Raw genomic sequence first — 12563 nt, 5'->3', positions numbered from 1 at the left:
ATGAATACACACAGGTCTTTTAGGAAGCAAGACTGGGAAGAGGGAGAGACCGGTTGGTAGCTGGGGTGGAACTTTGGATCAAGGGACAGTTGAGGAGAGGGATGGTGGGAGGACTGAAAGAGAAATGTATTGAGCTCAGCTGCACATTGTAAAATTACATACAAATCACAGTTACTTATTATCAACATTGGCAGACCCAGCAGCAGCTCGGTTTGAATGTCACAATGGGGTACTGGCACCAGGGAAACTTTGTGATGACAGAAGTAGCAACCTGAGGAGAAAAGTAATCAGGGGAGTAAAGCTACGTGTTCTTTGTGTTACACCTTTCTCCCGTCTCTGATTTTCAGCTAATCTCTTTGCCATAGGACTTTGATATTGTCTATCTCCCCTAACCTGGACGCTCATCAACACCTGATAGACTTCACAAGCATTTCCTCTGCTGTGATTAGACCTAAAATTGACCCTCTTCAAGTGGTGGTGAAAGGCTCCAGCATTAACACTCTGAAATGACACAGAAATCATCAGAAACTAAAGATGTGCCAGGCTAAAAGTCTGAGAGTGAGGGAGAAAATTGGAAGACTGAGGGAAGGGATAGAGATGACAGGGAGGGGAGAGAGGAGAAGGGTAAGGAGAGGGGATAGGGAAGAGAAAATGGGGAGGTTACTTTAAACTAGAGGGAGAAGGATGGGTAAAGATGGAATAAAGGAGAGAGAAGGGAGAGGAAGGAGAGAAAGACGGGAGGGAGGAGAGATAAGAGAGGGAGAAATATGGGGGGGGCAAGAAGGATGGGGGTAAGAAGGATGGAGGGGGTTGAGAAGGATGGAGGGGAGTGAGAAGGATGGGGGGAAGAAGGATGGAGGGGGTAAGAAGGATGGAGGGGGGTGAAAAGGATAGAGGGGGATGAGAAGGATGGAGGACAGAGGAGAGAAGGAGAGTTCACTTCAAACTAGAGGAGAAAGATGGGTGAGGCTAGGCTAAGGGAGAGTAAGGGTAAGAGGGAAGGGAAGCAAGAGGGAGGGGATATGTCAGGTTAAACCACGGACCTGTCTGAATTAAACAATGTTTGTAAGAAAAGCAGTTTATTGTACTCAGATATTTCTCCTCATTTACTCTACGAACATCTACCGACCAGACCCTCTGGGCCGGGTCCTCTGCCTGCCCCAAACTGCTCCCAGCCAGAGGCAGCGGGAGCCTGTAAGCAGACATTCACAAGGAGGGTGGAAAGTGCAGGACAGCAGCAGGCATAAGACCCCAAGGGGACATCTCACCAATCCTTGGAGGACCATGCAAGCTCCCCTGAGGAGAAGCCAGCACTTTGGAAGGTGAGGGATAAGTAGGTGTTACCAGCCACGGAGGGGGAGTTCTGAGAGAATCGCTAGGCACCAGGGCAATTACAGACCCTCAGGGGTCAGGAATGCCTGCAGTGTAGATGACAGAAAGGACAGCCAACTGGGATGGAAAAGGAAATAGGAACCAGATGAAACAGGGTCCATGTGCCATGTTAAGGATCTGGGACTTATCTAAATCTAGAAGGGTCTTAAACATGGGAGTATCATAACCATCTTTATCTTTAAAAAAATCATTCTGCAAGAAAAAAGCCTGCAAATGTTGAACTCTGGTTAATGAGATGCATGCTTGAACTATTTAGGAGGAAGTATGCTGATGTCTGTGATTTCCTTTGAAATGCATGAAAAATAAAAAGATTGATGGATGACTAAGAGGGCTGGATGGTTGGCTAGAAGTCGGACCAAAAAAATACAGTAAAATGGTAATAATAAAATCTAAGTGGTGGGGATATGGGAGTTCACTGCAAAATTCTCTCAACTTTCCTTGTTTGAAATTTTTCATAATAAGGTACTGGGAAATTAGATCATTCTGGCAGCTTCTTGGATAAAGCTTTGGAAAGGGGCAAGAGAGCCAGTTAGAGGTTGTTGCAGAAATTAAAACAAGAGATGATCATGGCCTAGACAGTAGAGACTCAGGCATAAAAATATTTGAATTCAATAGATATGTAGAAAGTTAAACCAACAGTTTTGGTGGTGAAACAGATTTAGAGGGAAGGAAGAAGTGGTGATAAACAAGACCCCGTCTTACGTGCCCTAGTGACAAACCAATTATGAGTAGACACAAGGATGGTCATAGATTTTGGGGGGAGGAGAAGGACTCACAAGACCAGCTAAGAACTCTGAATCACTGATGGCCCCTCCAGCTGGCCTCTGATTTCAGCTTCTCACCAGGAGATTCCTGGCACTAGTTCTTTGCTATCTTAGCCTGTTCTTGAACTCAGTGAGCATCAGCACCTCGGGCCACCTGGTGTGTAGGGGAGAGAAGAATTCTTACTGCTCACCTTACGCTCTGTTCCCAAACCAGGGAGGCTGGGCTGCTCCCCCTCCCCTCAGAACCCTCTCAACACTGCCAGAGCTCTGCTCTTGGCAATTTAAGTGTTCTGTTTTGTTTTTTGAGAACCAAATTGTTTGGGAACAGCAGCTTCAAACAGCTTCATCCACAGCCAGCTTTGGTTTATCAGCTTTCAGTCAGAAAACTGATTTCTCCGGAAAACTCAATCTCAATAAGGCAGAAATGAGTTTTCTTCACAGGCTGCCAACTGCCTCTCTGGGGAGCAGATGTCAGCCAGCCTGATGGCTCTCTGGGAGGCAGCCTCCAGAATCCCTCCCTCCCTCTTTCCCCGGCACCTGCGCTGGCTGCAATTTTAGCTCATTTCCTACAGCCTTGTCCTAAAGACTGTTAGCAAATTCCTCCTCGTCCTTCTTCCCTCGATGTGAAGGACGGTTACCCAAAGACCTGTTTTCCATTTCAGTAATTACTTCCGCGCTTCATTTCTGCATTCTTGTCCCTGCCACGCCCACAGCCGTCTGAAACTTTGTTAAACCCAAACTCCCTTACCTCACCTAGCCTTAGAGCTTCTTGAGTATTTGCGAGGACTTGAACAGGACATGTACCTGCTCTTCCCCTGCTGAGTGGACACCTGTGGGAAGAGACCCGTGCTGCAGAAATGTCATTACCATTTGGTATCAGACTCTAAAAAGGAGACTCCTAACTCTGCTTAAGCCCGGGACATGGGAGGCTGGGCTGGTAACCATCACTGTTCCCAAAAAAGCTGATGCATGCCTCTCAACACAATCTGATTATGGCATTTGACTTTTATTTAATGCTTTTATTGTTTTGTTTTAATTTCCTATGTATCGATGAAACTTCAGTGACGTTGGCTACTTCTCCTTTGGAGAGCTTATTACAAGAAACAGGCAAAGAGATGGGCTCCTTCTCCATTGTTTTCATCATCTTTGGAACTCTTTCTTAAGAGTCCTGTCCAGTCTCCCAGCCTCTCCTTAGCTGAGAAGGACGCTCTTGTGAATATCACTCCTGAGAACACTGATATGCTGAGGGGAGCTGGTTCCCAGGTTGTGGAGGGACTTTTTTTGTTTATTTTGGCTTTGGTCATACATTTGAATTCTTGGGTCCCCAAGGCCTGGCTTTATCTTGGCATCTCTGTGAGGCTGGGTCTGCTCCCCATCAGGAAACTTAGCTCCAGAGGGCTGAGAGAGGTCACTGTTACTCGGACCACCAGGTGGTCCACCCCAGGTAACCGTGCTAATGAAGGGGCTGGCAGAAGCTGAGGAACAGGGCTGAGAGGCCTTCACAGAACAAAAGGATAAGAATGAAAACATTAAGACTTACTCTGTGCCAGGCACGATGCGAAGTCCTTTTCCTGAACTTTCTCTTTCATTTCTTTTTCCCAACAATCCCTTCGTAAGAGTTCTTTATATAGATAGGGAAACTGACATAGAGTTTAAGCCATTTTTTCAAGGTCATCCAGCCAGCAAGTAGCAGAACCCAGTGACTGACTAAGGAGCCAGGATCTTACCCACTTTGGGGCCTCTCTTTCTCTGAGAAAGCAAAACCCTCTTGGCTCCTCCCCCAGGAGGCCTCTACACTTGGGTAAGAGGGATGCTTTTAACTGGAGACACCTGGAGTTCTGCATGTGCACCTGGACCTAGGAGGAACTGAGTGTGTGATAAATGGGCAGCCTCTACAATCTCCTCAGCCTCACAATCTCTGCAGCTGGGAGGGAGCAGCTCCTGCTTTTAAAGTGAGTATGAAGAAAACGCTAGAAGGGGCAGCATCTTTCTTCTTTTCACCAGACGTACCTGTTTCTTTAAAAACACTTGAGGGCCATGTCTGTGCTTGAAACTGGTGCTCAGGAGAGAGAGCAGCCTTAGGTTTAGACACAAGGATAAGCTCGGGAGGTGGGGCTGGGGTCTCTAAACTCAGACTAGGCCGGAAGTTTTCGTCCATGGCCGGTTCCTGCAAGGCCTGGGGAAGCCAAGAGCTCCTGGGTGGATGAAGGCTGAGGGAGCCCTGTTAGCTAAGGGGTTAGGTGCTTGAGGCAGGGAGCTCTTCTGCCTTTTTTGTGGTCTCTCCACTCCCTCCCATTACCAGTACTACCCAGACCAGAGCTGGAAACAGCAGTCAACAAACACCAGGGGAAAAGCTAGTCTCATTCCCGTAACAGGTATCGGGTTTTGGATGTGGAAGGCTCTCACACCTGACTCATGCCCGGGCATGATCCCTGGTCTGAGATGCCAGCAGGGCCACTGGGTGCACAGCTGCCCCAGCTTGTGCTCAGGCTGGTTTGAAATGCATTGGGGCTGATGGAAGTAAATCACTGCCCTAGGGTGAAGGATGGGCTAGAAGGGACTTGGGAGGGGACCAGCTGCTTGGGGAGCTGTGGGCCCTTCATGGACCCCTCAGAGAAGCTGAAGTTAGGGTTGGCACTCGAGGGGGTAAGAATTGCGTTTGTCACACTATGCAGCCCCACCATGCCCTTTGCCCCGGGTAGAATCTGGTTACTGAGCATTTGTTCAGTCACTCAGCCAGCATTTGAGGGCTCACTGTGGACGAGGATCAAAGCTCTGAGTTCCCAGGCCATAAGTAGTTCAGTTGGAAAGGCTGCCTCCAAGTGGAGAAGGGCCAGGAAAAGCTCCCCCAGGGAAGGCCGGAACTGTTCTCCCCTTGAACTTCACCTTCGGGCTGGTTTCCTCCCCTCCCCAGGCTTCAGTTTCAGCATCTGCACAATTGTTGGGAGCAGGTATCAGACCCACAAGGTTTATGCCACGTGCCCTGACATTTTATGATGCTACCTCAAATGGAGGTCCTAGGAGTAGCCATGTAGGAGTGTCATGGTCACTTGAGGGAGCCTTTAAGTCCAGACTTGCTCTCTGCGATAGTGGAGGCAATGGAGTAGGGGGGTGTCTTCTCTGTCACATGAGCAGGTGGGTCTCCTCTCTGCAGTAGGCCATGGCATGGTGGTGGCAGCTCCTGCTAGGGCTGTGGACAGTCATGCCCATCTGGGCTGGGGACAAGCTGCTCAATGTCTGCATGAACACCCAGCACCACAAGCGAGAACCTGGCCCAGAAGACAAGCTCCACAAGGAGGTACAGAGGCCAGACCTGGGCTAGAGGTGGGAGGGGGGCTGCTTTGGCAGATCATGGAAGGGACACAAATGCCAAGGTGGTTTCTGAACCCCCGTCAACCCTGACTCATTTGGTTCCTTAGGTTGGAATTTGGGCACAGGCCACTGGAGGGGATTATGAACTTTTGAGACCATAATTGCCAAGTGATTCAAAGTTCCCATCTTGGAGCTGCCCTGCTACTCAGGGAGCAGGGGCAGATGGTGACCCCCAGAGGCCCATTGCTGGGTCAGCACAGATTCAAACAAACAAGGTCCTCCTTCTCTACCCTTCCTACCGACAGGCCCCGGGGAAACACATGGCTTAAGTGACCTCTCCCCAAGCTCCTAAAGGCAATTGACAGGGATAAGGAAGGAAGAGCAGAGCGGGCATGTACCTGTGTGCCCTTCTCAGCTACAGTGCCCTCCCACCCAGTGCAACCCCCCCTTCCCCTAGGTCTCATGAGGCTTCTCTGCTGCCTCTCAGGAGCTGAGATCCTGGAAGTCACATTTCTAGGGCACTGTGGCAGGGAGGTCAGTCAGCATGCAGTTGACAAGTTATACAGGGGGTTGCTAGCCTAAAGGCAACCCACTCCTCCAGGTGCTGTTGCAGGGGACATTTCTACCTTTGTGCCCTAGACACTCATCAACCTCCTGCCTCTTATCCCCGCCCCCCATGCCTTTGGCTTCTTCCTCCACCTTCAGTGCATCCCCTGGAAGGACAGTGCCTGCTGTACAGCCAACACCAGCTGGAAAGCCCACCTGAATGTGTCCTTGCTCTACAACTTCAGCTTGGTCCACTGTGGATTGATGATGCCGGGCTGTCAGAGGCACTTCATCCAGGCTGTCTGCTTCTACGAGTGCTCCCCAAACCTGGGGCCTTGGATCCAGCAGGTGGGAAGATGGGGCCAGGAAGGCAGGAGGCACACCCATGCAATGCCCTATTACTGAGAATCTGAGCTCCAGAACACTAGCAGGAATAAGAGATATGTCCTCCTGTGGATAAGAACAGAGTCAAAGGCCACTGTTGGGGAAAGGGATGGGGAGGAAGCCGCCTCCAACCCTGAAGGACATTGGGCGAGACTGGTTAGATGAGAACAAAGGGTGAGGGACTATTTGAATCCCATCTTCTGTATATAGAAACAGAAGCTGTGCAGCCCAAGGCAAACTATCCATCCTCTTAGCCTCATTGTTCTCAGTTGTAAAATAATACTTAGAGACTTCATAAGAGAATATGGTCAGATGGTACCTGGCACCAGTACCATTGTAGCTATTGATAGTCTTCAAATTGCTGCCTTTAGTGTTCTCATCTCTTGCTATGCCTGCACCCAGGTGGACCTGAGTGGGCAGGGAGAGAGAATTTTGGACGCACCACTGTGCCGGGAGGACTGTGAGCAGTGGTGGGAAGACTGCCGCACATCTTACACTTGCAAATCCAACTGGCATGGTGGCTGGGACTGGAGTGGAGGTGAGTGGCACTTGACAGGGCCCAGGGGGAAAGCAGGATCTGGGAGGCAACCCACCCAGGGGCAGGGGCAAGCCCACTGTGCTCCCTCAGGGCAAATGATGGGGATGGGAGGGTGGGACTAGTGGGAGGTAAGTTGTCCATGCCTAATCCCCCACAGGGAAGAACCGCTGCCCTGCGAGGGCCCGCTGCCACCCTTTCCCCCATTACTTCCCCACCCCGGCTGACCTGTGTGAGAGGATTTGGAGCAACTCCTTCAAGGCGAGTCCTGAGCACAGGAACAGTGGTCGGTGTCTGCAGAAGTGGTTCGAGCCTGCCCAGGGCAACCCCAATGAGGCTGTGGCCCGTCTCTTTGCCAGCCCTGCCTGGTCCTGGGAATTCTCTCACACTCTCATGGCCTTCTCTCTCTTCCTGTCGTGTCTTTCCTGAGGGCCTCATCTCCTCCCACTCACAGCCCTGCTCTCCCCCAGCAATGCTGGCCATGGCAGCCTCCTTCCTTGGGCCCTTCTTTAAGTGACTCAGCCCAGGGTGGGGGTGGTGGGACATTAAGGCTGCAGGAGCTGGTGCCTGAGCCTCACACATTTGGTCCTAGGCCCCCTCCACTGCTCTGCTCTGACTTTCCCTCCCTGGAAGGCAGCTCAGGGCTAGCAGGGCCAAGGTGATCTGCCCCCTCTGCCTTTAAGGATGGTGGGGCTCTGAAGTGGGACTCTAGGCCCTTCTCATCTGGTGCACACCCACCCCTATCCCTGGCAGACCTGATGGTGACAGCCCTAGCCTCCTGTCCCATGATGGTCCCTCCAATAAAACAGTTGACCTTTCTTTTCTGTCCTTGTCTGAACTGTTTCTTGTCTGTCCTGTCCTTCTGTGTCTGACCCACTCTGTCCTTGCTCTATGGTCAAGGAGTCAAGCTGCACAAAGAAGGAGCCAATTTGCCTGCTGTACTGAAGTCTCGGAGTTGGCTGTTACTTAATAATGGTTAACTTTTTAACACATGCCAGGCCCTCTTGTTACATCCTCACAACACCCGGTGGGAGTCCTTTCAACACCCCCTTTTTATTTCAATAAGCGATACACCATGCAAAAGACCCAAAGCCAGGATGAGGGTGGGGCCACCCAGACCATCCGCTCTATTTTGGACACCAAGACTGAAGCAGCTGCTTCAACTGCTTTCGACTTCCCTCTTCCTCTTAATCCCAGAATCATAACACACTGGTCTGGAATTTTGGAAGCCAGAGTTCTAATCCACTTTACCACTTTCTGTATGACTTTTGGCAAGTGCTTCGACCTTCATTAAAGACTGTCTTGGTTTCCCTCTTTGCTGAGTGGAATGAGATAGTTGGACCAGATGATTTTGACTTATAAAAAGGAAAAGGAAAAAGCCAGTGCCATCATTTGTTGGGGTACAGTCTATGCTTCTCAGGCAGTGCCATGTCCCAAAGAGTAAGACAGAAGAGCTGGTACCGAATCAGAGAAGGGGGCGCCAAGGTGGTCTTCACATTCCTTCTGTAAGTGGACTGGCAGCCACAATGCCCCCTTAGAACCTTCCAGAAGCCCAGCAGCTTCCCATCATCGATGGTGCCTTCCCCAAGTTTTCTTTGACAAAGAGAGGCTTCTAATACGCCTGCACTTGAGTCGGTTGGCTTTTCTAACGAGTGCTCACTCTCACCAGAAACCAGCAAGCCCGGCTCCTCAGTTAACTCCACCCCCATTCCTCCCACGCTTACCTTGAAAGTGCGCATGCGCTGAGCAAACCCTGTTCCTGGTGGGGTGCTCCAGTTCTACAACCAATGAAGAGAGGCCTTTCAACGACGTGCTTGGAGTCTGGAGCAGGAGACGACAGCAGCAGTGATGACAAAGCACTTCACTGGAGGACTGTGAAAACAGGGGTCTGGGCTGGGGCGGGGTCCTGGGAAGACCTCCCAAAAGGGGTGAGGCTTGAGTCCCCCGTGAAGGAGGATCACTTCACTGAGAAGAGAAAGGAAATCCTAGACAAAACCAGCTGGGTTCCCAAGGCATGAACTGTATGAAGGGGGGCCTTTAATTGTTTTTAAATTAATAAATTGTGGCTGCAAAAATACATAAGTAAAATTTCTTAAGAATTGAGGACTGAATGAAGTGTCTGAGGGTATGTGCTTGGTAACAAGGCTGAGTTTAGTGACTTTTAGTATTTTTATGTGTAAGTATAAAAAATAGTCAAAGTAGGTTTAGAATTGGGATGGACAAAACAAGACCAGTTCTGGGAGCCCTAAAAACTATGAGTATTTATTGATCACTTATTCTGTGCCTAGGGGCTCTGCCAAGCTCCTGACATGTGTGCGCCAGCTCATTTAATCCTCACGAAAGCCTTGAGAGCCACTCTTGCTATCTTCATTTTTCAAATTAGAACAGAAGCCTGTGCAGGTTTGCAACCAGGTAGATCTGACTCCACAGCCCCAGCTGATGAGGCTCACACAAAGTATCTTGGTAAGTTGTTGAGTGGAGCTGGAGTGGATATGGGGAGCGCAGGGGGAGGAGGCTGGCTCCCAGGAGGTCATAGTCAAGAAATAGAGTCTGATCTCTCTCCCTACATGTGGCTGGAGGAGTGATGGGTTTCAAGTAGTGGAGTGGAACTGTCAGATTTGCAGTTAGGTTGTTTTAATCACAGTGATCCATGCACATGGCTAAAACACGCAGGTCAGAGGATCTCTAATACAGGGCAACAGAGCCCCAGCCAGCCAGCCCCTTGGCCCATGGGCCACTGCCTGGAGGCACCACTTCTAACATTTCTGGATTTAGCTAGGAAAAAGTTACAAAAGGTGGCTTGTCTTTTCTACTACACACAGGCTATTTTTTTGCACTCTGTTCTGTTAGTTTTTCAACTTAATCTTCCAATCTTTTTAATTTGGCAAACCACTTTTAATTTCCAGGAGACTTTTTTTTTTAATTCCCTTGTTCTTCACAGCCTGCTGTTTTTGGTTTTATGGATGTAATATCTTCTCAAATCTCGCTGAAGATCTAATTAGAATTTTTTTTAGAGCTTGTTTCTCATCTCTGATGTATCTCCTTCAAGGCCAATCCGGTCTGTTTATTTTGATCTTCCCTCTGTGCTGTTGTTTTTTTCTGTGTCTGGTGACCTTGGCTGTGTGTCCATATTTAAGAACGAGGGGCTGGGTTCATTTTTCTAGCTAGCTGGAATGAGTGTCCTCCATGGTTGTATATGTGGGTCTTCTTTCTCCTGACTAACAAAGCTGATGAGGAGTTCTGGGTACATGGGGAGGACTGTTAACTGGAAGATTTTGCTTCAGAATGTGGAAATAAATGAAGACCAACCAAATGAGAACAAGCAAAGGCTATTCAGAGCTTGCTAGAGCAAGGCAGTCAGCCACCATCATTTGCATTTTGGCAGAGACTCAAAGGCAGGCAGAGTAGGGAGAAAGCCTTAGAGGAGACAAAAGGGAAGACTTCCGGGATGCCCTGACTGAGGCTGTCGGCCTGGGGAAGCTGTAGATAGGATAATAACTAGAAGATGGGGCATCCTTTGTGATTGGTTAGAGGAGCATATTTGGCTCTCTCTGGTCGATCCTCAGTTGGAAGCAGGGATAAAAATTAGGGAAACTGTCAGTTTTTAATCAAGTCCTGGCTGTTTGGGGCTGATTGTTAGAGGGACTCTTGCTTGGCTTCCTGGGCTGGTTGCTAGAGATAGGGTCTAACTTCCCATAAGTCTGACTTATAGATAGTAGTCTGGCTTTCCAGGCTGATTACTGCAGATAATGGGTTAGAATTCTATTTTGATACACATCTGGACATTGTCCACTTGTGTATGCAGTCTCTCGAGACTGAGTTGGCAGGAGCTACACTGGAGTGCAGACCCCTCAGATGCTGGAATAAGATGTTTCTCTCTGGGGTGCCAGCATCATATGCTTCATCATACATGAAACTTCAGCACTATCCAGAATTTGAGTTTTTAGAGAAGATCCCTTCCACGTTCCCCCTACCTCTGGGGTTAAAGTTGGTTTGTTTGAGCTCTAGATTTGGGCAGAGGACGTGGGGGAAAGCACGTGTAGAGTTTCTCTCTCCGCCCCCTAGGCCTGCCGACTGTGAGCCCAGAGCCTCTTGGAGGTTCTGCCTGGAAGATCAGTGCCTTCTTCCCCAGCAGCTGCCTCCTCCCCTTCCTCTGGCCACCCCTGTTCCCTTTGGTGTGCTTTCCTATGCTTTCCATCTTCTAAATATTTGTTGCAATCTGTTGTTCACTGGCGGTTTTCTTCACTCTCTTAGTAAAGAGACACTTAGAAATAAACAATCATTTTAGTGGGATCCCAGTTATTCATTCCACCTTTTGTAACCAGCAGCTGCAGACGTTTAAAAAGATCTCGTTGTTGTGTAAAGAGTAGGTTAAAAAGGGCCAAACTGAAGACAAGAGGCTGAGGACAATGTGTAGGATGAATTTGCAGAACTGGAATGAAGTAAGAAATGCAGGTGCTAGGAACCTAATTGTGAATAACGCTCTAGGAGGTGTGAAGTTAGGCTCCAGGAGAGACAGTGGATCAGAAACAGGCAGATTCAGGAACTATTAGGAAAATAGAACCTAAAGAAATTTGGACCATACTTTTGTATGCAGTGCCACAAAACAGGTATAAGATGAAATGTGGGAGAGAGAGAACTATCACAAAGTTGACAACAGCCTTGGACGACTCAGCTCTGATGCTCCCATCTCTAAGAGGTACTTTCCATAGCCCAGATTGTACCAGCTCTTGAGTGGAAGGAGAGACAGTGGAGGGCATTCCTTCTGCTGGATGCAACCCAGTCGATTTTCCACTATGGGAACATCAAACCCTATTCAAGTACTTCCTCAGAGAATGCTGGGAAGCCCTGGGTAGCAGGTGAAAAGCAAAAACATGCATGCTTCCCTTGCTTTAAGGTTCCTTTCTGAGACCCCTTACCCAAGTGCAGAAGTCACTGCAGCCTGACATTCATGCACTGAGATCTTGTTCCAAGACCACCTCTGCTGCCTGAAAAAGGAGTGCTGAGCATCCCTCCCATTCTTCCTCCACTAGGTCCCTGCCCTTTTCTTCCCCCACCCCATTTCTGCTGATCCCCTCCTTCCTTAGGTACTTTCCACTGCCCCATTGCTTTTGCTGTTGGGGAACCCAGATTTGGAGATTATTCTGGTGTCCAAGGCTGGTGTCTTTCACATTGAATCATATTCCCCAGCTCCAGCCTTTGAGACAGTTCGAGTGTCCAGTCTCTTCTTGCATTTCAAGGGGGCAGTATTCCTGCCAACAAAACCAATCACCCATTTTTTCATTTTCCATCCTTCCCTCAGTTCTGCTCACATCCATCCTCAGATTTGTGCTCCTGCAGAATCAGAAACCACATTTCATAGTGTTTTTGCCACAACTGAACCAAATAGAAAAATCTGGAGGAAGAGAGAGGACTTCCCAGGGAGGAAGGGCTGTTGATAGGGTTAGAGGTGCTGGTGGGATGTCAGCATGGAAATGCCCATCAAATGGTTGACTTGAGGTGCATGAGAAAGGTCAGCGCTAGAGCTAAGAGTTTTGGGATCACTTTCCTGGAAGTGTTATTTGGCGATGTGGAAATAGAGGAGTTTTCTAGGAAAAATGTAGAGAGGAAAATGCAAAGCTTGTAGAGAG

The 12563-nt window shown here is 49.0% G+C and overlaps 2 protein-coding genes and 1 long non-coding RNA gene across 6 annotated transcripts in view; 2 read left to right on the top strand and 1 right to left on the bottom strand.

Annotated features, from left to right (window-relative positions):
• The window catches only part of HNRNPM (heterogeneous nuclear ribonucleoprotein M), a 359069-nt gene that overhangs the window by 269973 nt on the left and 76533 nt on the right, over window positions 1-12563 (top strand). The window lies entirely within an intron of this gene.
• The window catches only part of LOC103563444 (uncharacterized), a 46551-nt gene that overhangs the window by 31194 nt on the left and 2794 nt on the right, over window positions 1-12563 (bottom strand). Inside the window, exons 2-5 of one of the 4 annotated variants that reach the window (XR_011541092.1) lie at window positions 8658-8805; window positions 7162-7246; window positions 6231-6464; window positions 3147-5086 (exon numbers count right to left, since the gene is read on the bottom strand). This is a non-coding gene — a long non-coding RNA (uncharacterized lncRNA). Of the gene's footprint in view, window positions 1-3146; window positions 5087-5124; window positions 5347-6230; window positions 6465-7161; window positions 7247-8657; window positions 8806-12563 lie in introns of those variants that run through there. The other 3 variants (XR_011541093.1, XR_547884.2, XR_547885.2) reach the window with 3 other exon arrangements.
• IZUMO1R (IZUMO1 receptor, JUNO) lies at window positions 3941-7752 on the top strand. The gene is made up of 5 exons (XM_070623814.1): window positions 3941-4108; window positions 5311-5454; window positions 6174-6362; window positions 6801-6936; window positions 7094-7752. Exons 2-5 carry the CDS (start codon window positions 5317-5319, stop codon window positions 7360-7362), a joined length of 732 nt encoding a protein of 243 aa, XP_070479915.1. The 5' UTR covers window positions 3941-4108; window positions 5311-5316; the 3' UTR covers window positions 7363-7752.

This window comes from Equus przewalskii, chromosome 6, assembly GCF_037783145.1.
Source record: "Equus przewalskii isolate Varuska chromosome 6, EquPr2, whole genome shotgun sequence".
Lineage (NCBI taxonomy): Eukaryota > Metazoa > Chordata > Mammalia > Perissodactyla > Equidae > Equus > Equus przewalskii.
The sequence above is the reverse complement of the archived record's forward strand: the minus strand, read 5'-3'. Positions and strand labels throughout refer to the sequence as shown.